Below are 26,228 nucleotides of genomic sequence, written 5' to 3'. Positions count from 1 at the left end.
ATGACCTGATCTGACCTGTGCCTTTGCCTTGCTAACATGGCAGTGGCACAGTGGCCAGATTTCGGAGGGAAGAAGCTCCGTGCCAGAGGGCAGAGGATGAGGGCTTGACCCAAGGCTGCTTTTGTGTGAATACCCAAAAAGGGAAGGATGGAACAAGAGACACAGGGCAGGCAGAATCAATAGGTATTGTCAAGTGAATGGGAAAAGAGCCAAGTCAGGAAGGGGTGGGGGACTGTGGTGAAAAGCGAGCTCATCTTGGCTGTGGTGAGTCTGGGCCAGGACCCTCTGACCCGGAAGACTCCGTCCATCCCTTAAGAGCTAATAAAACCAACTGGGAGGGAAAGAGAGAAGGGGAAAGAGGGAGGTGAAAAGAGAGAGAAAGGGAAAGGGAGAGGGGGGGGAGGGAGAGGGAGAAAGAGGGAGGGAGAGAGAGAGAGAGATAGAGAGAGAGAGAAAGGGAGAAGAGGACTCAGGATGGAGCGTTCAGGGAACATTCCTGGTAAAAGGGCCCCTGATGATGCTGGAGCAGAGGATGCTGGAAAAATCCCAAACATTCAGTGGTATTAAATGCTTTGGAGGCTGCCAAAAAGGAGGAGACCTGAGAAAGGGTCCCTGGGTTATCAATTTGAGATCCCTGGTAACTGAAGAAATCTGTTTCAGTTGAGTGACAAGGTCAAAAACCAGAGACTGCAAGGCAGCCAGGTGTACCATAGAGAGGGCCTGATTTGGAGCCAGGAAGGTCTGAGTTCAAATCCAGCCTCAGACCCTGACTAGCTGGGTGATGCTGGGCAAGTCAGTTTTCTCATCGGTAAAATGGGGATAATAACAGCCTGCACTCCCCGAGTTGTGAGGATACAGAGAGACAAATAAGATATTCTGCCAACAATAAAGGCTTTCATCGATGTTGGCTATGATTAGGATGAGAAGGGAGGGAGTTTGGTGAGAAACATGACTAAGGCTACTCATGAAAGTTGGCTTTCCTGCAGCAGTGGGAGACCTAAGCCCTTAGAAGGGAGAACCAAGCCAATGTAGAGCTGACCAGGCCTGGGGTGTTGTCTGCAGAGAGAAGAGGCTGAAGGCTAGAAGGTGTGGTCATAGAGGGTAGGGAGGTCTGAGGGGAGGGACAGCCCCTGCAGAGGAAGAGGGTAAGGGCAGGGGATTCTCTTTCCTCCCACTCAGTTTCCTTCCCTGGGGCATCTCTAGCCCTTCTCCCCGGGGGAGCTCTGGGCAGGCAGGGAGGAGCCAGCGTCTCCATTCTTCAGTCCCCACTCCCCCCACACTAACAGCTTCTCGCCACCACTGCCCTACTTGAAGACCCCCTTCCTAGCCCTTGGACATTTCTCTCTCAGCTCCCCCTGGGAGGGCAGGGGTTGCTTCTCTCTGTGGGGCTAAGCAGAGTCTGGCACACAGTAGGTGTTTAGGGGATGTACATGGCTAGCTAACCAGGGAAGGACTGGAGTACCCAGCCCACTTTCCCTCCCACTCAGTCACCTCCCTCCCACCACTTCTGTCCTGGAGGGTGTTTGGAAGTGGGTAGGAATGGGGTATACAAGGTTTATGGCAAGAAACATCAGCCAGCAGCTGATGAGGGTAAGTCCTTCCAAGAGGCTCTCCTAGACCTGGTGACCACAAGGCCCACTCAAGTTGAAACTCAGCTAGTGTAGCCTAGAAGACTTGAGGTCACTGGTTAGCCACACCCCAGGTTCATATGCCAGGCTTGGTTCCTTGGGGCCCAAAGGCAGAAGGGGATGCAAGGGGGGAGGGGACCCCAAGGCAAAGATTTCTTATCACTTGGGGCTGCCCAGCTCACAGTCTTTAAGCCTCAGTGGGACGGACACTGCTTTCACTCACTTACCATGGCTCTGCAAAGCCAGCTTAATGTAGCGTAAGGCCCGTCCATACTTCCGGAGGCTCATGGCTGCATCTGACAGGACGTAGTAAGCCTTGGATGACTTGAGGATCAGTTGCAATTTCATTTTATGTTGCCAAGAACCTGGGGTCATTCCAGATTGAGTGGAGCAACGGCCTTTCTGGAGGGAGCCCACTAGGAAAGAGACAGGAAAGCACTGAGTCAGGAAGAAAAAAAAGTCCCAGCCTGGGTTCTGGGTCCCTGGGTGGATGCCCTCCAAACTTTTTCTAACCCTGGGTTTCTGAGTGAAGGCTGGGAGCAAGAATGTCCCCAGGGATCCAAGAGCCACAAAAAGGTTATGCAGAAACCCTGCTCTGAGCTTCCCCACTTCCACCAGCAAGGCCCTCCTCAGAGTCAGCATTAATAAGCGCCTGATGTCAGAATCGAATTCAGTCAGGCCTTCCTGACCTCAAGCACAGCACTCCACCCACTGTGCCACCTGGATAGATTGATGGAGAGCAGCCATGTCAAAGAGAGAGGCATCATGCAAAGATGCCCCAGGAACCACACAAAAAGGTCACTGGAAAATGTTAAATAAAGTGAAAATATGATAAAACATATAATCTAAGTCTCAGTGTGGTACCACTGGAGTTGTGGACAGGGAGCCAGGTCCAAAGGCATAAAGTCTTGGGTTGAGTCCCATCCATGACCCCTCAGGGCTGGCATGAGCGGATCAGCTCCTTGGAGCCAGGCCCCATGCCACCGGGTGCTGGGGACACAACTGCAATGAGCTGACGTGCCATGGGCGATAGCCCACCCAGGCAGGGGCAGCATCCAAGGGAGTTTTGGTTTGCATGGCAGTATATTTTCTCTGAGCAAGAGCCAGGAGAGAGAGGGAGCAACAGGGCAATGACAAGATGTCCATGCTACATGGCTATAGGAGATGCCAAGAGAGGTCTGAGACTGGACAGATATCCTGGCTTTGGTCAGGATACCTCGATGCCAGGGCGGTGGCTCAAAACTGAGTGGAGAGGGGCTCCCAAGGAAGGAGCTGATATGGTTTGGGGAGGTCAGTGTTTGGAAGGTGGGGAGAAGGGGGCAGCAGCTGGCTATCTGAAGACAGTGGGCCAAATGGAGGAAAAAGATGAACGCTGAGCAAGACTTTCACGTGGAAGTGTTGTCCAAAGTTCTGGCTACAGAGGTGACATCTGGTTCTTTGCTTTATCTACATCAACTGCACCATTTCTTGGGAAGCCTAGTGAGTACTCAGGGCACCCCCTGCAGAGGACGGTGAAGGGCCTCAAGATCACACCACAGGAGACTGAATAGAGGAAAACTCAGGGAAAATGAGCTGTCCTCAAGCTCTGTAAAGGTCTTGCTTCCAATCCCCTGGTCAGTCCTCAAAGCTGGATGGGCAGCCTCCAGTAGGAGCAGAGACCCTTCCCTCCTTGGAGGGGTCAACTCTGCGCTGGGATTTCTTGTTAAACAGGGCCTGCCTCCTTGGCCTCAGACCCCTTCCAACTGAGATTCTCTGATTTCTAAATGACCTAATTAATGACCAGGCAAGGACAGAAAGAGAAGGATGTCTGGCAATGATGAATACGCAACTAGAGAGCTTTGCTGAAAGCTGGGGCGAGATCCCTGCTGTGTCAGGGTCCCACAGTGGCAGGAAGAACCCGGCTCCCTATCAGCATGGGGCTCATATTTGGAATGAGAAACTTTTCCTTCCTTTTAAGGGACAGTCTTTTTTTAGCTTCTCAATAAATGCCTTAATTGGGAGTTATAAGGGCAACTCCATTCCAAAGGTCTTACTTTTGTCTAAAAACAAGGCCATCTGTTTTTCCAGACACTCAGGACCACCACTGCTTGATTCATCTTCATATTTTAATGGGATTGGGGTGCTGGGGTCAGCAGCAGGAAGGTCACTTTCTTTTTTGATGCTGCTGTCCACAGATTTTAAACCCTAAGAAAAAGAAAGAACAACACTGAGCATGCATTTAACTTGAAGGTCAACTCAGTATTAAAGGTAAACAGTCTTGAGCCACTGAACTAGTAACTGCTGGTCTACACTAGCTGAACAAGATGGAGCTCCTGGACCACCTGAACATGCTGCTTCTGCTCAAGAACAATAACGAGCTTTTCTAGAGCACTGACTGTGTTCGTGGTCCTGTGCTCAGCACATTACAAACATTATTACCCTAGGAAGGAGGTGTTATCCCCATTTTACAGTTAAAGAAACTGAGAGACAGTAATTCACTGACCTGTCCAGGGTCATATAGCTAGTAAGTATCTGTGGCTGTTTCTGAACTCAGGTCTTCCGTGCTTCAGACCTCACTTTCCATGTTACATCAGACATGGGCAGCAGCTGCCAACTCCTTCCACCCATTCCCGAGGCCTCCCAGACACTGTAGAAATGCACCACACAACTAAAGGGGGCTGGACTGAGGAAGAGGCAAAGTAAACTGACCTCTAGAACGTAGCTGAGCACAAGCCTACAGCGTTCCTCAGTGTCGTGGCAGACGGGGAATGCACAGCTGGGCTAAAAGAAGCAAACTGGAGAGTTACCTTAACATGCCCTGAACACAACCGTGCCCCCCTCCCCACCCCATTTCTCCTCCTGGGACCTCAAGGCGTTCTCCAACAGGGCTGGGCACTTCAGAGCTAATTCGCTGAGTCGTCCCAGTCCACATTAAGAGAGCACAAACGACCGAGTCTTAATTAAACCTCCACTGTTGTCAAACTAACTGTTTTACTAATGGAATTCCTGGACGATATGAAGAGCTAAGATGCAACTTTTGAAATTGGAGATTTTAAAAGCTCAATTTTTGAAAATTGGAACAAACCTATGCGGTTGTCATTCTAACAGCAATTTCATAAAATTTTCAAGGAAACCAATTAGTGACAGGAATAACTTAAGTCTTTACTTTTAATGTTATGTTATGTTATCATACAATTATTAAGCACATCCCATAAATGAAGATACTTTATCAGGGTTAGAAGACAAGGTTAAAAAGATTGAGAGCACATTAACAGAACTAATGGGTCAGTGCTGACCTGTCCTGTCTCTGTATCCAACCTTTCTATCAATGACTTGATAAAAACAAAAGGCAGAAGTTGGACTTCTTTCAGATAGCATGAAGTTTGGAGAGATAACACACCCTGGAAGGCAAGAGCCCAGATCCAAAGAAGACCTCAGTAAACTAAGATGAGCCAAAGTAAACAAGAAAATAATATTTAATAATAATATGGACAAAGAGATTAAGTTCTAAACTGCAGACTGAAAAAAAAGACCCAACTTCCCAATACAAGATGGAATCAATGCAGCCAATGCCCCAGTAGTTCTTGTGAAAGGACGTGGGGTTTTTAATCAATCATGAGGTAAAGGGTAGCCTGAAGTCAAGGCTGAATCCCAGACTGAAAAAGAGGGAGGAAGAGCTCTGTCCTACTCTGCTCTGGTCTAGCCACAAACCAGGATAAAACAGACATGGTGAATTGTTTGCCCCAGGGCAATCAGAATCGGGAGGAGGGAAAGAGCACCAGCAAAACAAGTTGGGAAGGACTCCTTGGGGAAGAGAGGACTTGGGCAACCAGTCAGCTATCTTCAAACTGAAATGTGATCACATAAACCTAATGGACAATGAACCATTTAAAAATCAGAACAACTATGTAACCAGTTTTTTAAAAATGTTACCCAACCGCACTAGTATCTTGATCACTATATTAATCTGCCAATGGCTCACTCGGATTTGATGAATGGATTTGTATTTCTCGGGCACTGACAATTCTCCCACAGACTTAATCACAGCCACAGCTTTTTTGTCATCGGGGGGGTCAGAGGTTGAGCCGTAGGACCCGTTCTCATCACTGTCCGGCATCTCTTCCTCTTCCTCACTGTAACTTTCATCCGAGTTCTCATTTAAAGGAGAATCTGAATTGTCTTCCTTTTTAGGTTCATCCAACTGAAAGAGCTCGGAAAGCATGTAATTGGCCGAAGCAATAATCTTATTGAAAAAGAAACAAAGAGAAATAGGTGTGAGTGACTATCATGAAATGAATTGCATGTGGAGGACTCTTACGAAATCATCCTAGTAAGGCCAATTTCCAGTGTTGCTATGGTTCAGTTATGAATAAAGCACCTGCCTGCCAATGAGTCCCCAGTTCCACACACAGGCCTCTTGGGGTGATCAGAAGCCCCCCAGCTCAGAGGTGGATGACAAGGCTAAGAGACAGACCAGAGCCTAATAAAAGGAACTCAATAGTTTTCAGAGAAACTGGAAAAGTATTACAGAAAGGAAAGGTCTGGAGGAAAGCCATTCAAAATATTGCATGCTAAGGACATAGCAACTCTTCAAAATCATTTGTTACCAATAAAATTGAGGATGTTTAAAAATCTTCAGAGACTGATGTCTATGCATCACAAAATGGGAAAGACCCCTGTCTACACTGGTGCTAGAATATACCACGTTGTCCATTTTAAGGTGAAGTTATCATTGTCTGTATAAAGTGGAGATAATTCCTATACCACCTCATTAATGGCTTGACGGTTTTATTTTTTCCCCTCCTGAGGAAAGCACTTTGTAAAAAGTCCCATGCAGATGTGGTCTACAAGTTATTCTGCCCTTAGTTCCTAAAGCACTTTCCTCACTGGGCCCCATTCAACTGAAAAGTCCCCAAAGGCAGAGGCTAGAATTTCTCTTTATAATAATCACCAAGATTTAGTGAAAACCCAACCAGAAAAAAGGTCCTTCCAGTTTTTTCTTAGCCAAGGTTCTGGAAAGCAAATGATAAAAAGGTGTTGTTCCTTGGAGGCTTGATCCTCTCTCTAATTTAATCTACCCCTCTGGGCCCTTCTTTACAGACATGGAGTAGCTTCGGATAGGGCCTGGCAACAGGGTTGGTCTGAATACCAAGAAAGGCCAGGTGACTGGCATAAAACCACAGAATGTGAGAATACACGACAAAAACTGCCTGTTTTCCTGGTCAGTGAACTGTGAGGCATTTAGATAGGAAGGTACTTTGTCACCTCTCCATCAATCTTAACCCTGGGTTCTCAAACATCCACAATCACATATGACCATGGTGAGAATCCGTGTGGACCAAGAATGTTTGGGGAATCCACACCATCAGAATACTTTATCCCACATGTACTTACTTCCTCAAATACCTGAATGATTCACACTAACTGGGAGAAAGCATGTGGGACATTTTCACAAAGGAGCTGCACTTCCAAACCAACCAAAGGCCCCCATGTCCCCTGTTCTCCCCATGCTAACTACAGACTCAGGAGGACTCTGGGTGATCACACAGCCCAGAGTTCTCAAGACACAACTTTAAAGCATGTATTAAATATCGTTTTACTTGAGGGTGTCTTCCCTTGTCCAGTAACTTCAGACAATTAAGAAGCAATGTTCTGATCGTTCCATAGTGTTTCTTATTTTGATTTTTCTTCATCATCATGTTGCAAGCAACCCTACAAAAGAGAACACCAGCACCCACACAGATGTTCTGGCAAAGACAACTCCGTGGGCACCTCCTCCACCCTTCATTCCACCCCAGTCCAGCACAGCTCCTGCCCTTTGGGTGCCCTCTCCCCGGCAGAGATGCACCCCCCACTCACTTGTACAGGAGAATGGCCACAGGCACCGTGAAGGGGTTCTGGTATTTGTCCTCAGTTTCTTCACAAAGGGTAGTGAGGTCGTAGAGTTTGACGATGTCACTGCCGCTGGCTGAAAGGAAGACCCCAACACTCTGTAAGGCTCTGCCACCAAAGGACCATGCCTGATCTGGTCTGAGCCATCCCAGAAACCAGTTTACCTTTAAACAGCCAGTAGGTGTGCCCTTCTTTGGTGCAATTGGATTTCAGGAATGACAAAATGTTCTGTGCAATATCTTTTATCACTTTAGTAGAAAAATTGGAGTTCTCCAAATTGGGAATCTCTTCTGTCTTGATCATTTCATATTTCTATCAAGATATAGATGGACTAGATTTAGGAGAAAACTTTGGGAGCAGAAGACTTGAGCAGGTACAGGCTCTGAATAAGTCACAAGGGAAAACTGCAGACCCCAGGGCCTCCCCAGGGGGTACTGAAATAATAGGGGCAAGAGGAAGCCACTGAGGAGTGTAGAGAAGAGAGGGAGAGAGATGCATCCTGGGTGGTGACTAACATGGCAGTAGATTCAAGGTATCTGATGGATGCTGAAGGACTGGAGCTCCAAAGCCATTATTAACAGTTCAATGTCCACATGAAATGAGGTCTGGGGGATCTATGTCTCTCTGCTTCCTCACAGCCAATCATGGAGTATGGCACACAGTAGGCACTTAAATGCTTGCTGACTAGCTGAGGGATGCCTCAGGGGATCATCAATGACCCAGGCACACTTCAAGTGCAGAGGACACAAAGCCGGCAGGGGCGGCTGAGACAGACAGACAGACACACACACACTCTGTCTCTCTCTCTCTCTCTCTCTCTCGCCAGGGGCTGAATGGAAGAAAAGATGCACTTCACAAGTACAAGCTGCAGGGCAGCAAGGGCATAAAGTTGCCTGCCTGGAGCGGACCTGGAAGCTGCAGGGAATGCTGGCCCAGGGGTCAGGAGAGCTAGGCTAAAATACGGCCTCAGAAGCGTCCTTGCTGCGTGATTTGGGGCACAGCCTTCACCTCCGTTTCCTCATCTGCGTAATAGGAACAATAACAGCCCCTCTGCCCAAGTTCTAGCCACAGAAAGCTTTTAGTAAGCCCCATGAACCAACGGCAACAAACCCAAGCTCTGACCTCAGCGCCCTCCTGCAAGCATTGGGTTGCTCCATTTCCCTGTCATTTTAAAATAGCACCACTGCTAATTAAATATTCACAAACATTCCAGTTTTTACATTACTTTTATTCACCACACATTTTCTCTCCTCAAATATCACTAAAACCCCCCTCTACTTGGGGTTCCATTCTAGTAGGCAATGAAAAAATAGATATTTACATTTTACCGTACCTGTACAATTCCATTGACATGAAAACACATCACCAGCTCGGGTACATTGCATATCAAGTTGTCCAACCAATAATCAATTCCAGTTAGTACATTAATTGGCTTGTTGTTATCCCTGAAAATAGACAATTCCTGGATTAGCTGACTGAGTTGGCAAAAGCTGTCTCATGATGAATCGAATGCCACCTTCAACTGTCAATAACTGTTTCTAGGGGAAATGCACATTCCTAGAAGCCTAGCAATGGGTCAGTTTGCAGTTAACGTTAGAATGAAATGTCACAGCAGAAAGCCAGTAAGGCCAGGACAAGCACCACATACGATCCAGGATGCCCCAGGCTGGTGTGATGGATGCCACAATCCACGACCTCACAAGTATATCCTCATTTGTCTGTGCCAGAATGCAAGTGGGCTGGGTCTGCACTGTGGCTAAATATTCTCAGTTAACCAAGAAAAGTTCTCAAATAGTTACACAGGGAAGTCACTCTCAGATTAACAGCTAAACATTTCTACTTCCTACCTACATCACCACCCTGAGATTTAGGTTCAAGACCGAGACCAAAAAAAAAGTTTTTTCTCCCTAGTGGCCAGTCCCCAAAACCCTCATGCTAAAAAAAGAGAGCTTAAAGGATTTTCAACATAGGTTGGAAACACTGGCTCTTTTTATGCAGCAGTTTAAATCATGAAAATAACAAAATGAAAAGGGGCAGCTTTATAATTCTCAGTGCCACAAAATAAGCATATTATAATGATCACAACAAAGACCTCTGCAAGGTATTTGGCAGTTTCCAGAGTGGTTTGCCATACATGACTCCATGACTGTCACAGGCTATGAGCCAGAGGCAGTCTGGTTACTCCTATTAGCGAGTCCAGAAATGTGTTGGCTAATAAGTAGAGAAGACAGATTTCCTGGTGGTCCAGTGCATTTGCTAGGATTTCATAACTTTCTCAAAGCAAATTTCACAATGATACTAGAAACTATACAGTAAAGGAAAAATGCACAAGGACAAGGACAAGAGAGGGATGCAACTTTCAACTTACCTGAGGCGTAAGCTAACAGCAGGATACCGTCCTCCCCCAAAGATGGGCATGTTTGAGCCTACCAACATGTGTATGTCCTCAAAGGTCCACAAGATATTCCGAACAAAGTCATTCTTAAGACCCTTTGTTTAAAAAAAAATTACTAAATTAGAAATTTTCACCTATTTGCACCACATTTTTCACCTATGATCCACAGAAAGATTATGAAAGAAAGATGAAGAAAAAAAGAACAAGGAAACTATACTATACAATCACAGTAATTTAAATATCACAGATGCTACAAAAAGCTATTTCTAGAAGTAATTGGACTTTTTTCCCTACTGATTCCAATTGAGATCAACTTTTAAATGATCAAGTAAATCGAGAATTAGGTCTTTGAGCTCAGATACCACAGAAAGCATACCTGACTGTTCTCACCGTCATTGAATAAAGTAGTCAGGTTTTGTTCTTTTGGGGCTGAGGCCACATGCCCCACTATATATGAGGGTTCAAGAGGCTCACTTCCCTGTGAAAAGTGCAAGGATAAGGAGTGATTCTGCTGTCATCACATAAAATCGCCTATTTTTCAAGTATACTAAACCAAACATTCAAAGTACAAATCAGTACAATTTTCCAGTCTATTAGAAGCCCCAACACCCCCGTCACGGCATCTTTTCACCCCAGGGAGCTTACATTAGCACTCCATCACCACAGCCGCAATGACTCACAGTGAAATTACTGATATGAAAACAATATCAGAACTTCCTCAAGTGAGGTTTACTGTCTTTCTAAAAACATCAAAAGCTCCCTTTGAAGGTGATATTCTGCCCCAAAGGACGGACTCACACAAGGCAAGAGGCATGAGCTATGGCAGGAGCCTGCTCATGCTTTCGTGATCAGTTGCACTGAGTCCAGGATGAGGAAGAAACCTCTTGCTCCCAGGACAAATCTGGCTATTGGCCTAACTCTGCTCACCCCAAAGATGCTGGCACCATTTATTCAGACTGCTCTTGGATCCAGAGCCTGCTCAGTGTGCGCTCTCCTGAATGGGGGTCTTTGCAGCTGGGTGTGCATGTTCTAAAGAGGCTAGGTCTCCACCTCATGGCCTCCCCACCCCACTAGGGCTTCTTACCCATTCTTTTTTCCTCTCTCTCCTTCTAGTGGTCACAATATAGAACTGAGTATGTTTGATTACACTCTGTGTCCTACAGATAAGTCTGTAATTTGATCACAGAACCACTTCCCCTGGATGATAGGCTCCAGGCTAGTCAATGAAGACTACTGAATACACACTGTAGCTGATCTGAAATCTGATTGCCCTAGCTTCTGGGTCCAGAGCTCCTATAATGGGAATAAAGAAGAAAACAGAAAAGGAAGAGTTTCCTTTCCTCCAGAATGCAGATTCACCCCAGAACATTCTGAAAGGTGACGAGGACATCTGGGGCACCTTCCCATTCCAGCCCCCTCTTGTTGGCCCCTGCCCAGGACCCACAGGTGCCTCATGCTCCACTCGCTATGGCACGTGGCACATTTTTGGCTCGGTTTCCTACCGACTGTCTGACCCACTGCCTCATCTCACAATGCCCAAGGCCCAACTTGGTCAGTTTTCACATGACAGACAGCTCCTGAATCTTCCCAGAGTTCTTTGCATTTTGATGAGGGAATGCCGGGCTGATGAAATTTTTGGCAAAGCAGCACAATGATGCCGACTCCTTTGACAGCAGGAGACGTTTTATGTGGCAGAGAGCTGTGCAGAGCAGGGCAACTGGGCTGGGGAGTCTTGCTTGCCATTTGCTCCCTCAAACTCTCCCTACCTTCCACAGCTTCTTTCTTTCTTGTATTTCTGAATCTCAAGCTTTTAAGCTTTACCTAAGTGGGAATGGGAACTTCACTGCTTACTTTTCTTAATTTTAGGTAAGAAATACAGGAATGATATTAAATGAAGCATTTCCTTAAGATGCTTTACATTGCTTCTAAAAAAACTCACTCCATATTTTAAAAAACAACACTCTTGACTTAAGTTATACTTAATAGTATATTAGTACATGCATACAAGGTTCACCCTCTATTTAGAAAACTATAAAAACAAATTATGCTGCACTCCTGAGATTCTGAACTTATTACAATCATTCTTTTTTGGTCCAAAGAGACTAGTGCAGACCAGGACAGAGAATCTTCTTGCCTGTGATGACATCCAGCAGGCTTCCTCAAAAAGAGCTAGAAGCCCCTAGCACTGTTGGAACCTTCAGAAGAATGCTTTTCCACATGTTTTTAAAAGGGTAATATGCCTAAATACCAGCCCATAATGGCACTGGACTAAATCATAAGCTGGTTTAGAATTAATTAAGAATGTGGAAACACTAACATGACTGGTCTTCAGTAACGCTTCAGTTATTCAAAGGACACAGAATGGCCAAATGCTGTTAAATTTGTGATGAAACGAAAATCCCCACATTAATTCACCCAATTGTCTTGCCTTTATTCTTCTAAGTTTACCAATCCTGTTGTCTGAAACTAAATAGAGTGCTTATGGGAGCGTTCTCCTCTTTATTAAATAGGGATGGGAAAGGCCCAAGACAAGGAGGGGGAACGGGGAAGACCCAAGCTGGAAAGGAAACACACAAAGCTGCCCCACAGTCCAAGTGTTCATCTTCTCCTGCCTCTGGTCTGGGAGGGAAGTGAAATGAGTGCTTCAACTACTTCACCTGGGACCCTGTTCGCGCCGAGCAGGTCAGGCAAGTGCCAACTGTGTTCAGTGAGATGCAGCACTAAGCACCCCTACATGCTTAAAACAGAGAATTCAAACAATCCATGGAGTAGACAACTCACTACCCATAGATGCACAACTGTATGAGTCCCATAAGTGGCAATGAAACTAAGAAAATGTGGGGAATTTCTGTGAATTAATTCTGTCTGCAATTCTAATTTAGTCTCCATGGGAGCTCTGGAAACCCAACAACTTAGGATGAGTGGACAAAAGGGTTCTTGTTCCTTTAATCCACAGTCCCAAGGAGAGCTGTCCATCTTTTCCTCTGACCCTTTAGTTTTCGTCCCATTTATTTTCTATCCCAAGTGAGCATTGAAGCGTTGACCGACTGACCTGGTTAGATGCACTTGGATCATCAGAAACAGAGGACGGCATCTCAAAAGGGGCAGGCCAGGAAGCCCCTTCAGTGTCATCATGTGTCTGATCTGGGCTGGGAGGGACTCCTGGCTCTGCCGCAGATGGGACAGGCTGAGCAGCACCATCGCCATTGATGCTGAAACACAAAGCCAGATGCCTGAGTGCCACCACCCAAGAATGGTACCCAAGGTACCGACAGGACACCCCAACGCTTCCTGCTTATGGGGCTAAGCTGCCTGGCCAAGGACAGGAAGCCTTTTGAGAATACACAGCCACAGCTAAAGTGCTCGTAAAGTTTGGAATAAAAGGTTTAAATAAATACAATGCCATCCCACCAGAGCTGAGATGCAGATTGTCTTAAACAAGAGGTTACTTATTTTTCCATGAAGCCCAGGATGTAGGAAGGATGAACTGGGAGGTGCCAAGTACCTGTAATATAAGAACTTAGAGAGAATTGCCTTCTGGTACCAATGCTCTTTGCTTTTCTTCTTTCGCTGCCACTTCTGGTCGATGAGCCGCTGGTAGAACTCCTTGAGCCACGTCCAGTCTCCTGTCTGAATAACAGCAGAGGGCATTAAACACGGCATCATGACGGCTCCCAGATCACTTCTCCAGAGGACAGGAAATGTCTGTTCTCAGATATTATTTAATAAAAATGCCCTTACAGAAACACTGGCAATTTTAACAAATGTTCTTTCTGAAGACAGTAATTGAGGTAACTACAAACACTGCGGAGGACTGATGGAGAGACAGACACATGGACACACACACAAAGAGCAGTTAATCGCTGGACAAAAAACCCAAAAGCAGTTGAAAAGAGAGACTGCAGCTAGTATAGCCTGACACTCTACTGAAGCCAGAGGAGGACCACAGATGGACACAACAGGAAACTGGTCGGGGTTCTTGTAGTGATCTGCTCTGGATTGTGTCAGGAAGCCTTTCCCAGCCCTGTTTGTTAGTATTTCCTGTTTATCCTGAATGTGGTATGGTGGGTGTGTACGTGTCATCTATCTCTCCCAATGGGTTGTAAAGTCCCTGAGGGCAGGAATTGTCTTTTGCCTCCTTCTGTATCCCTAGCACTTAACACAGAGCCTGGCACACAGTGGGTGTTTAATAAATGTTGATCGACTGAATAGAGCCCTTTCATTAACCCAAATGACTCATCTCTGCTAAACTACGCCACACCATTATTCTTCCAGGGATACTATATGATTGGATCATAGAACAGAATGATGTCAGAAGAATTAGTTACAGAATGAATGGACGAATTAACAAATTCATTAAGGACTTACTATGTGCAAAGCACCGTACTAAGGGCTAGAGAGTCAAACAGAAGATGACGATCATCTCCAGTTTCAAAGAGCTCCCGTTCTGGGAGGGGGTGCCACACACAGGGTTGGTTTCACTTGGAGAGAGAGGCCATATGGTCCTCAGGGTAGAGCACCAAAGCAGAGACCAACAGTGGCAAAAACTGGCTACAACATGTTAACAATGACTTGCAAGTGAGAAGCAGGATAGTCAGTTGGCCAATCTACTTTTAATTAGCACCTACTTATTAAATGCCAGGTTGTTGCTGTGTTCGTCCTTCGCTGCTGAAGAATATCATGCCATCGGAGAAATGATGACGACTTGCACTTGACTTTGTTTTGAGAGGGAGGGCTGTAAAAGGTCACCAGCCTCACTTCTCCTCCAGAGCCATCTGAATCCAGTGACCAGATATTCATCAAGATGACTGGAGATGACCCAGGATGCACTGGGACCCCTTTAGGCTAAGGTCTGTGCAGGTTCTCACTTAGGGTGAGGAAACGCCCAATCACTGAATAGGCCTGTTTAAGAATAATGGCCCGGTTTTCTTTGGCAACAAAGGACGAACACAACCTGGTGAATAGACACAGCTGGCTGAATGGGGACCCAGCTAGCTGGGTAACTCAGTTCCTCTTCTCCTGTCTACTTCCTGCACCCTTCCCCCTCCTTCTCTCCAAAGGAAGGTAAATTTGGATGGCCAAAAGATACCCAGTTGACTTTGGTTTTACTGGCCTCTTCCCTTCCCTATCCTGTCCTTTCCTAAAATCTACTGCACTTTGAAGCACAGACACCAATGGGCCCCTGCCTAAGGGTTCTTCTGGACCCTCCCAGCTTTAGTGTGATTATCAATAGTAACTGTTACCGTTTCCCTCCCAGCCTGACGTGTTTCTTTTTCTTTGCCTCATTAAAGGGGCCATGCCCTGGCTACTTCTTAAATGCCAGGTGCTGGGCTGAGAACTGGACAAATGAGGAAAAATATGTATTCCTGTCTAAAGGAAAAAAACAAAATTAAGTGCCCAATGAATAGAGAGACCTCTCTGTGAAGATTTAAGATCCAGCCCCCATCTTCATGGAGCTTCATTGAGTACAATAGTTTTCAAAGTGTGTCTGGAGGCCCATGAGGCTGAGACTATTTTCACAATAATTCATTTAATTTAATATCAATATACATAATCCCCCAAAACAAAAGATCTGAGGTCCTTAATTATAAAAAGATAAAGGGTTCCTGAGACCAAAATTTTGGAGAATGAAGGAGATGGGCTGGTCATGTAGCAAGAATGAAAACCAGCAGACACAACAATGTGAATGTCATTCTTGTACTTCCAAGACATTAACAGAAGAGAAAGATGGCTTCTGGGGCATTGGGTGGATACTCTATGAAAGACTCAGGGAAAAGCAAAGGCATTATAATCTGCCTTGACAGCAATTATGCATCTTTCAAAGTACATTTTACTATATTAGAACATTAGAGAATCAACATATTTTTTTCCATTTATTGCAACTAATACATCCTAATCAAAGATTAGATTTGAAAACACTTTAATAAAGATCTTAACACAGACTATGGCTGGTTTTCCTATAATCATTTTACCTGGGATGATCTCATAAAGAGTTCCTGAATATCAAGTTCATCCAGAAGAAGAGTCCTTCCAATGCGATGGACCGCCATGCTGACATGGGACTTACTATAGGGAATCTTTAGGAGCTTTTTGATGTTCTTAGAACAGAAAAACAAAACAAAAAACAATAATGTGGAAAGCAATTCTAATTGTTTTAGCTTTCATTTAGACTACAACAACCCATTTGGGTTTATGTACAAATAAATAAATACTTTCTATGAAAAGCTACACTTAAGACACCCAAGCTTTCAAAAACAGGATCAGAGAAATTATGTCATGCGCCATGTTAACCATGTTCATATGGGCATATATGACATTTTCAAAAATGATAAGAATTATGGGCCAGAGAAACCCTAAATCCAGACTCCATTCCCTTGTGCACCAAGGTCTCCCTAAGGCAGATGAACCAGATCAACTCCCAATCAACCAACTTTAAAGACTGACGCTGTCAAGAAGATAAGCAATGGTGGGTACATACTTCGGAATCAGATACAACGTCCACATCATTTCCAACAGAGTCAATGAAGTCATATGCCATACCAAAGCTATTAGGGAGAAAGAAACCATGGATTAAAAAGGAGCATATAATACCATGTAGAACAAAGCTTCTTAATTTGGTATTCATGAACCCTATGGACAGATTTCAGGGTGCCATGAACGTGGGTCGGGAAAAAAACTACACCTTTATTTTCATTGAGCTTTAATTAAAATATACCATTTCCTTTCTTTATAAATTTTAAAAAATTTATCCTTAAAAGACATCCTTAGGCTTCAGCAGACTGCCAATGGGCTATCAAAGGGGTTCTTGATGCAAAAAAAGTTAAGAATCCTTGCTTTAAGAGCCTTAGTTGAGGTGGAGTTCGAAATCACTAAAATTACTCAATTTAATATTTTTATGATTATAAAACTCACCAAATGATTTATCTGCACAGTGCCTGGCACATAGTAATAGTTGAATAAATGCTTGTTCCTTTCCTCTTAAATTCTAAAATCCACTTTGTGTACAAGGAAGCAACCAATAAAAGAGATTTCATTTTGGTGTAGGGGGAGAAAATAGAGCAGAACACCAAAATTACATTTGGGGACCTTTTCGCTACATCAGTGCAGAAGCCACGGAATAGTGCATGGTGCACTTCACAGTGATCCTGAGAGAATTATAAGAGTAAGTGATTTTGTTATTTCATTATCCTGACTCAGCAAGATACAAGATAAAGTCTCACTTCTGAGACTTATGAGCTACATGACTTTGGGTAAGTCACTTAATTCCATAGCCTCTGTTCCCTCTCCATAACACAAGAGGTTTGGATTAAATCACCTCCTAGACTGGGAAGGCTTTGCTGCATTTTGGACACAGGAAACATGTCATTAGACAAAGATGGACATATTAATTAGCGCATGTTTTTAACATGGTAAAAACATTGAGGACTTCAGAATCTTGAGAAGTGTTCCCATTTTGCAATTTTAAGTATAGCCAAGGGATGTAAAGGATGTGGTTCTAATAAATGACTCCATTTTAAAAAGTGGTATTGTACACAAGTGACTCACAGTCTAACATTTATAGGACCATACCCAGTAGCCACAATGAGGAGTAACTTTTTTGCTTTACTGAGGGGTTGGGGGGGCTAGGTGTCAAAGCCCTCCCCCTGAAGGTACTAGCAGCCTCCCAAGAAAGAGGCTCACAGGATTTAGACCTATGAGGGACCTCAGAGATCATTTCTTTCCTAATCTAATTCCTTCTTTTTACCAATGAGGAAACTGAAGTCAAGAGGGTGAAGTAACTTGTTCAAGATGGTGCCTGTAGCAGATGGCATCTGAACCCAAGGTCTTGGGCTCTAAAGCCAGTGTAGTCTCTGTTCAAAGGAATGGCTCCCTGGACTCACTGATTCAATGAAAAGAGAAACAAACTTCTAGACAGGAGTCATTCAAATAAATAAGGACTATAAATGGTGGCTCTAAAATCGAGGAGTTGGGTTTGAATCCTTGCTCAGCGTTCTGAGTGACTTCTATGACTCTGTTTCTTCATCTATAAAATGAGAGGCTGGGCGAGGTGCTCTACTTCCTTCAAATTCTCAACTCCGAGGGTTTTATGAACACAAAAGAAACATGAAACATTGAAGCCATGGATTCAAATTCTCAACATGAGAGCTTTAGTTCCTAGAGAAGCCTTTCAGGCAGATCTACAAACCCCTCTCTTACAGCTTCAGCAAAGGGCAATAAGCTGATGAATGGTTCCATGTTCCTCAGCCTGGTTCAGCACCATTGGCGAAAGGACATCTACCAAATAGTGGGGCTGCAGTTAGCATCAATCAATCACAGATCCTTCAAGGTACTGACAACAGGCTAAATATGTGGGAGTCTGGCGTGGAGACTACAGGGCAGCCATGTTGGATAACAGAAAAGGCACAGGACTGAAAACTAGAGCATCTGACCTCAACCCTGCCCATTTACTATCAGTATGACCTTGGGCAAACTGCTTCATCTCTCTGGGCCTCAGCTGGGTCATGTAAAAAGGGGGAGCTGGACCAGCAACCATTATAAAGAATCTTCCAGCTTTTAAATATCCATCCTGTCATTCCATGATCAGCAATTCCTTATGAACGCAGAATTTCTAGCAAACACTAACATGAATCTGTAAAGATGCCTAATGTCACTGTAAAGCATGTCACTCTGGATGCCTATGTCCATTCCAACCCCCACCCATTTTAAGTCTACCTCTCCAAGTTTCCAAGTATTATGCAAACATTACCTCCATGTATTCAATTATTCAATATGAGAGATTAGGTGTAAAGAATCCAAAGATAGAGCATCATATCTGCTTCCAGGCTGACTGTCATTACAGATACACTTAGTCCTAGCAAGAACAGACAGAGAGAAGGCAAAGTTCCAGGCATGTGGGATGCTGGCTTACCTTGAGAAGGGTTTGCTCCTCTTACTGTTGCCCAGAATGGTGGTTCCTGCTGGGCCAAGTTTGGCACTTTCCCGTAGCCAGTTGGCAGGTGGAAGCTTGAGGTCTGTTTTCTCTTCGAGGCGGGCAAAGGCAGCACGTGGAGGGGCAGATGAATACTTCACCACAGCCCTACTCTTCACTTCATTGCCTCCCACAAGTAACACTGATCCCTGTTTGGCAAAAGCACAGCACTCATATCTCTCTTAGCACTATGTAAAAAAAAGTTTGTTTTTTTATTAAAACAGATTATTTGATCAAGGTTACTAAAAGGAACCAAAAATTTTGTACCATTATTTAGGGAAAAAAAGACTTTTATAAGGAATGGACTCATTCCACACAGCTTAACTGTACACTGTTTATTCCTGATTGTAGAGAAACTTACATTTAGAGTGGCCCTTTTTATCTGTTACTTTCAAAATAACACAAACTAGTCAATAATTATAACTTACGTTTTACTCTTTAGCTTACAATTGACCTATCCACCATGTAAGCTACTTTTGGACTTGTCCTAAATAAAATGTGAAGGGGCAGCTAGGCAGCAGAATGGATAGAGTGCTGGGCCTAGAGTCAGTAGACTCATCTTCCTGAGTTCAAATCCAGCTTCAGACACTTACTAGCTGAGTGACCCTGGGCACAGAAGAAATAAAATGTAGAAATAAGCCATAAATAATTTACATAATCAAGAAGGGATTTTGGTTAAGTCATTTCTGTGGGTACTAAGTGGGAGAGGGGAAAGGGCTTAATGCCTAAGTTTAAGGAGAACCAGCAGGGGTACCCTTCCCTCCTTGTGCCCCCTGCCATCTAGGCCCACACATGCCCTGCAAGCCCTGGCCCAGTCCCTAGCCTCAGGCCCCCTGGGTCTTGCACTTGCAGGCCCATCTATCTGTGCTGCTTATGAGCTATCTTTGAAGGGCTTGTTCTCAATAAGAACATGAGGGTCACACTCATTCTTGGAAACTCACCATACGGGGAGCCCTTGATAAATGCTCACTCACTGCACTGCTACGCTGGATTCCCTCCCAGATGACCCTGCATCCCCTCCATGGTCAGACTCTTCTCAGAGGCTCAGCTAGTCTTACACTAGGGGTAGCTCAGAATGGCCATTTGTCATGGTCCCTTGAACCTGGCTCTGCTGTGAATTAACTGGGTCACCTTCAGCACCTCATTCATTTTAACTTAGGCTTGTTTCCTCATCAGTAAAACGAAGACTGACCTATGTGATCTAGATGGTCTCATTCAGACCAGCGACTCCAAAATTGCATGAGACTAGGGAACCCAGACTTGTCAGCTACGACCTATATGACCCCAGAAAAATCACTTTCTCAAGCTGAGCTGATTTGGGGCCTCGGTTTTTCCTTCTGTAAAACTGGAACAGCCACATTGTTTTCCACAGGATTATTAAGTGCTCTGCAGGTCTGAAAACAAAATGGGACTGTGAGCTATTCTTAACCTAAGTGTTTCTTTCTCTGTTAAATGGTGATAAGATGTCTCTCATATAAAAGATTCACAGGTTTTAGAGCAGGAATGGACCTCAGACTCCTTCATTTGACATATAAAAACTGAGCACCAGATCAGACTGAAAGGAGCCAATTAGTCACTAGTGACCCGGGGCCTCTGGCTACAGAGTGCTCTCCAGTATCACCCTCATTCACAGGGAGAAAACATCTCATAAATGTTGGACTGAGACAAGATATGGCATGTTTCCACCTCACACAACTGTTCTATGGTCATGACTACCATAATTCCTCCATCTCAACCGTGGGCTTACTTTCCTCCCTTTCCTATCTTTTCTCCTCAGTGACACCATTGAATCTGACCTTGCTCTCTACTCTTCAGGTATGGGACCTCAAGTCCCACTGCAGTTCCCCACCCTCCTGGTGCCTCTGCTCCCTCCTCAGGGTCCTCTTCCACTTTCTGTTCTCCCAACATTTCAGAGGTCAGTCTCTCCTGTACCTCAGCCTCACAAGCACTCATCTTCTTGGTGGCTTGAGTCAGGCCTGACTGTCACATGTCAGAACTCGGCCTCAAGTAGCCCCATCACTCCTAGGATCAAACAGAAATCCCCCTTTTGACACATAAAGCTCTACACAACCTGACCCTTTCTGACCTTTTCCATTTTCTCACCATTTGCTGCCTTCCACAAACTCTACAATCAAGAAACTTGGGGCTCCTTGCTGAACTCTGCACAACAGGATACCATCTCCTGACTCCCAATTCTTTGCACTGGCTGTTCCCTCATGCTCAGAATGCTTGCCAGCCCACCCTGGCTTCCTTTAATTTTGTTTTAATCCTACCTACTGTAGGAGGCCCTTCTTGGGGTGTTTCCTTACCCACATTCCCCTAGGGTTCACCTTCATAGACTCTGCATGTTGTCTAACTGCTTACATGATGTCCCCCTCCTTATGGGTACCCTTTGAAGGCTGGAATAGTACTTTTTCCTTTTGTTTGTCCTTTCATCTGGAACAGGACCATAACCTCAGGAAGGGGATGCCATGGCTTACAAGTGGATTGGATTTAAGTGAGGCAGGGCTGTGCCAAGTCACCAGCCTCACTTTCTCCTCCAGAGCCAGAATGGATCAGGACCACTGGAGACAGGCCAGCATGCCACGGGAGATTTGGCCCTTTCAAGCTAAGGTCCTTCCCGGGTCTCAGTCTGACTCGAACAACAACAGAGCAAGGCCTGCACAACGTCCCTGACAGGTACCTTCTGACTCATTAACAAGGAAACGTCAAACCAGGCCAGTACTTGTGCAAAGGGTCCCTTAGGGTCAGACGCAGGCCAGATGGGGTAGTCCCGAGTCTTTCTATTCACAGGCATTGACGTGTTCTCACTCTCTGCCAACCTTCAAATCTCCCTCTACCAGCCTTTAGCTTCGCCCCATCCTAGGCCAGGCACTCGGGTGACTGTAGAATTACTTTGTAACAAGGTAAAGGAGCGGCCGGGGCTGGCGGATCCCAGGAGGGCGCGCCCCACCTTGCGGCCGCCCTAGGGCGGTGCAGCCGGGCTCTGCCCCTAATGCGGAGGTCCGGGAGTGACCAAGGATGCCAGCCCCCATCGGGGTCCCGGCCCCTTTCGCTTAGAGGCCCAAAGCCTCCAGAGCCCCGCCCAGGATCCACACCGAGCTCCTCCAGAGCCGGATCCCCGTCGGCTCTGCCCTGCAGACGTTAAGAAAAGAAAGGAGGTGCCCGCCCTGGGAGGCCTGCCGGGGCCCCTCGCGGTTACCTGCGGAGCCGGCTCCTCGGCCGCCTCTCCCGGGAGGGCGCTCAGCCCGCTGGGCCCCGGCGGTGTCTCGGCGCCCGCCTCCCTGGGATCCGCCATGGCGGCTCCGCCGCAGGCCAGGCTCCGGCCCGGCCCCGGCCTCCCTCCGGAACGGGCGGAAGGAGGGACCCCCCGCCTCCTGGGCAGCGACTCCCACTGCTCTTCACAGACCACTTCCGCCCTGGCAGGAAGGAAGGAAGGACGGTCGCACGGGAGACGGAAGCGTCGCCATGCAAAATCTCGCGAGGGCAGGCCACCTTTCCCTCGCCCCCCCCCCCCCCCCCCCCCCCGTCCCTGGGCATGCGCAGGTTCACCACCTCCGGCGCAAGGCGACGCTTCCACGCTAAACTGGCCTTGCGCATGCGCCTGCTCCCCTCGAGGCAGACAAAGTCTCACGAGATTTATTGCTCCTCTCGTCGCCCTCCTCTTCTCTTCCCCCCTTCTCCTCCCCCTCTCCTCCTCGCTGTCTGGGGGCGTGGCTAGGAAAACAGGCCCGGGAGCCCGGCTGCCTGAGGACGCGCGGTTTAAGGGGCTCGTTGTACTTGAGGGGGAAACTGAGGCCCAGGACGGCAGTCGGGCAGTGCGCCGCGGAGCTGGGAGCCCGCCCCGTGTTGGGCCAGGGCTGAAGATCCCGCCCGGACCCCCCCAGGAGCGGCCGCGGGTTTGGATGGAGGGGGCAGGACTGCGCTGTGCGAGGCTCTCCCAGAGCCAGCTGCAGGGCGGCCCCTCAGTACAAACAGCCCACGGGGGAGGGCCCCGAGGTAGCCCCGCAGCGGGGCTTGGGCCAGACCAGGGTCCAGTCCCGGGGATCCCGCGGCGATTGGGTTTAAGGCCCCTGAAGCCCGAGGTAACCACGCAGCTCTTGGCCCTGCAGAGACCTTCGGTGGGGCAGGACGCCCTCGGGGAGGGGAGGGCCGCTGAGTTGTCCCACTGGAACTGGCCTGGTGGGTCCGGTTCGGGCCGCCGCCAAAGGCCCAGAGGCGGGAAAGCAGTCCCGAGGCTGTGGACCAGCCCGTGCTAGAGAGCCGGGGGCCGTAAGAGCTCCCCGTCTATCGGACGTAAAGAGTGCATGGGGCACGTGAATGGATACCCAGAGAAGGCAGGTCTGCGCCAAGTAATCTTCCGGGCCCTGTGGGGGTGGGGGTGGGGCCGGGCCAGGAGAAGGAACTGAGACAGATCTGAATGAATGAAAAAGGAGCGAGGACCTTGGTCTGCCAAGCCCGGGCTCAGCACTAGAACTGAGCCCAGTCCGGTGGAGAGATAACCCACGGAACTGATCCATCGATGGATGGATGATGGGCCCAGCGGCAATGCTCCAGCCCAAAGGACACACGGAGGGGCCGAGGCAGGTCTGGAGGACCGTAGGACGTTGGCAGGTCAGGCCTAAGTCCTGGTGGGCCTTCATCTCATCAGAGGACAACGTCAGTGCCTTCCATCCTTCCAAAAGCAGTCAGACAGTTGGGTGGGGTCTGGTCTGCTGGGGATAGGGAAAAGAAGAAGAGGACCCAAAGGGGAAGGCATCCTTGGTGATGACAAGTGGGCCAACATGGTGGTCCAGAGTTACAAGACCTCACCAGGCCCGTGTGAAACCAGAAATCACAGGACGTGGATGACCAAGAAAGGGATATTTTGTGTCTCCTTTTTAAAGCTTAATTGATAATTTAAATGTGATGGGATTTGACACTTGTCTAGATCCCTACAGATGGTGTCACCCACAGAGAAGACTTTGAGAGGGGAGAACCAGGACAGATGTGGACATTGGTTGGGAGCAGCCTTTTTTTCCCCATTAGTTTCATAACTGGGACAGTGCATCTTTAAAGCTGCCTGGTTGACCTTATGCAAGTCACCTAATTTTTCTCTCCCTCAGTTTCCTCATCTGTAAAATGAGGGGGGTTGAATTCAATGGCCTCAGCCCATTTACTTCTAGATCTGTGATCCTATGACATTCCCCAGTAGTCTTTGCCCTCCTCAGCTGGTTCTTGGGTCCCTTTAATCCTAAAAGCAATTTCATTAGTATCAATAACTCTTTAAGCCGGGAATGGGTTGAAAATGCATTACACATAATAAAGCCCAAGAGCCTTTGGATGGGAAAGATGCTGTTTTGGGGGGGATCTCCTTCAAGTCCTCAGTCAGGGTCCTGCACCTTTCCTTCAGAGAGGCTAATGAATCATTTTGCTAATCACACATCTACCACATGGTCTACAGAGTGAATTAGGGGTGGAGGGGTGGGGTGGGGATTATCATTCCCCCAGCACTGGGGCATAAGGCTTTACAGTCACCGATTGACTCTTGTTCCCAAAATCTAATGCAAGAATTGTGTTTTCCACTGGCCTGGAGAACACGTTATCCCTTTTTCCTTGACATTCAACTCAACGGGGATTCCTGAGATGGAGTAAACTACTAGGAAAGGTCGGTCCAGACAGGTACTTCTGGGTGAATCTAGGAAGGGATCTCCTGTGGGCTATTTTTCACTTTTGCATTTACGTTAATTTTCTCTAGGAATGAGAGCCGGCATGCACAGATGTGGTTATCCATCAGCATTCTCCTGCCCACCAGCTACACTGCAAAATATTCAGAGCTCAGTTCTTTATCACAAATGATTGTGATCATTTTTATGTCAACAAAAGGGCCAGTCTGTCCCATTTTCCTGGCATGCTTTCAGATTTCTGTATAAAGGACCCTTTACAAGGAGACAATCCCCAAATTGTCTGACATCCATGTACCTCCTTGTCATCATTCTGTCAAAGCACTTGGCCTTGTCTTTGTGACAAGTCAGAAGGAAAGAGCAGCACTAAAAAAAAGATTGGAAAAAAGCTACTCTTGGAAGGGGACCTCTGGCTATTTATCCACAAAATCAGTCCAATGAATTAAGACTGGCCAGGGCTGTAACCAACCCAGGGCAAACAAGGCTTTGTCCAAGAAGCTGACATGTAGGAGGGTAGGAGCCTATGCTTTCACTGCGTGGTGACCACTATCCCTGCAACCCATCAGGGCTGCAGGATGCTACTGACTCCTTTGGAGCTCCTGGGAACCAGGATGCCCCTCCTGGCATAAGTGAGCCCATGATGTGACTGTCCTCCTGAGACTTATTTTGGATACCCTCAAACTCTTTCCCCGTAGTGTGGCCTCTCTCCCTGTGTACCTCCCTCTCCATCTATTATTACTCCATGTGTAGTTTTGGCTAGTTAAGGCTCCGGGTGTGGGATCACGCGTATCCTTAGAAAGGCATTAAATTAATCTGAGATCCTCTGATTCGTGGACAAAACAATGCTAACATGATCTGCATGTTTTTTCCTGAAAGACTCAATGATTTCTTGATTTATCCGATGGTAATGGAAACCACGTGCAAGAGTCAACCTTGGTAAAAACCTTCAGAAATCATTTGGTCTCCAGCCAGACAGGGGACGTGTCACTGACTGGACGGACAAATGCCAGTCCTACTTTAAAGTGCTTGGAGAAGATTCTAGAAAAGCCCTCCTCTTCTCCCGGCCATTACAGTTTTTGAGGGCTTGGCAGCTCTGCCAAGATCATGGGGTTTGCTGCATGGGGTGCGACTTAGATGAAATGGAGAACCCTACTTACCCCACTCTCCCTCCCTTCCAAAGAACTCTGTTTACCCTGGAGGAGGAGGGAAAACTACCATTGTCACATTAGTGGGAATTAATTGATCCGATTAGCAAAGAGAGGAGTGGAGCCTGAGGGAACAGGGAAAGTGTGACCTCGCCCAGCCTTTGATGCTGCCAGGTTTGTTTGCAGGGAACTAGCCAAGGCGGGTGATCTCAGGCCTGAGAGGGAGGAGGGATGGGATTTCTGATTCACTCAAGCCCTCAGTCCCTTCAGAGAGAGCAACTTGTAGTGTAGAAATCTGGGTGCGGACCAGGCAGACAGCTTCCTTTAATCTTTGCTTGTTCTTTTCTGGTGTTTTGGTTTTTGTTGGTGTTGTTTTGCTTTTGGGTCAAGGAAGGCCATTAGAGCACCAAGTCAGGTGCTTGAGTGTTAAGCAGATAGGAATCTTCAGGAAATTTCATGAAACGTTCCTTATTTATTAAATCTGTAAAGCTTGTATTTGGGGATAACTGTGATTTTTGCCTGTTCACCTGGGACTAAATAAGATCATTCCACATCGAC

General features: G+C 46.7%; 1 protein-coding gene and 1 long non-coding RNA gene across 5 annotated transcripts in view; one reads left to right on the top strand and one right to left on the bottom strand.

Annotated features, from left to right (window-relative positions):
• EDRF1 (erythroid differentiation regulatory factor 1) overlaps positions 1–22,275 on the bottom strand; it is a 38,285-nt gene extending 16,010 nt beyond the window's left edge. Inside the window, exons 1-17 of one of the 4 annotated variants that reach the window (XM_072629028.1) lie at positions 22,065–22,275; positions 18,803–19,011; positions 16,373–16,439; positions 15,867–15,992; positions 13,400–13,524; positions 12,947–13,106; positions 10,271–10,372; positions 9,868–9,989; positions 8,833–8,944; positions 7,664–7,811; positions 7,467–7,575; positions 7,208–7,319; positions 5,590–5,850; positions 4,904–5,008; positions 4,317–4,388; positions 3,662–3,812; positions 1,856–2,044 (exon numbers count right to left, since the gene is read on the bottom strand). In XM_072629028.1, the coding sequence (XP_072485129.1) occupies positions 1,856–2,044; positions 3,662–3,812; positions 4,317–4,388; positions 4,904–5,008; positions 5,590–5,850; positions 7,208–7,319; positions 7,467–7,575; positions 7,664–7,811; positions 8,833–8,944; positions 9,868–9,989; positions 10,271–10,372; positions 12,947–13,106; positions 13,400–13,524; positions 15,867–15,992; positions 16,373–16,439; positions 18,803–19,011; positions 22,065–22,160 (2,266 nt within the window). In that variant the 5' untranslated portion in view covers positions 22,161–22,275. The remainder of the gene's footprint in view (positions 1–1,855; positions 2,045–3,661; positions 3,813–4,316; positions 4,389–4,903; positions 5,009–5,589; positions 5,851–7,207; positions 7,320–7,466; positions 7,576–7,663; positions 7,812–8,832; positions 8,945–9,867; positions 9,990–10,270; positions 10,373–12,946; positions 13,107–13,399; positions 13,525–15,866; positions 15,993–16,372; positions 16,440–18,802; positions 19,012–22,064) is intronic. The other 3 variants (XM_072629027.1, XM_072629026.1, XM_072629029.1) reach the window with 3 other exon arrangements.
• Positions 22,276–23,129: 854 nt separating this feature from the next.
• LOC140517610 (uncharacterized) lies at positions 23,130–26,228 on the top strand. Its single transcript, XR_011971650.1, has 2 exons — positions 23,130–24,509; positions 24,600–26,228. It is a non-coding gene; the product is annotated as an uncharacterized lncRNA (long non-coding RNA).

This window comes from Notamacropus eugenii, chromosome 1 (genome assembly GCF_028372415.1).
Source record: "Notamacropus eugenii isolate mMacEug1 chromosome 1, mMacEug1.pri_v2, whole genome shotgun sequence".
Classification (NCBI taxonomy): Eukaryota; Metazoa; Chordata; class Mammalia; order Diprotodontia; family Macropodidae; genus Notamacropus; species Notamacropus eugenii.
Note: the sequence above shows the minus strand (reverse complement) of the source record. Positions and strands in the feature narration are given on the sequence as shown.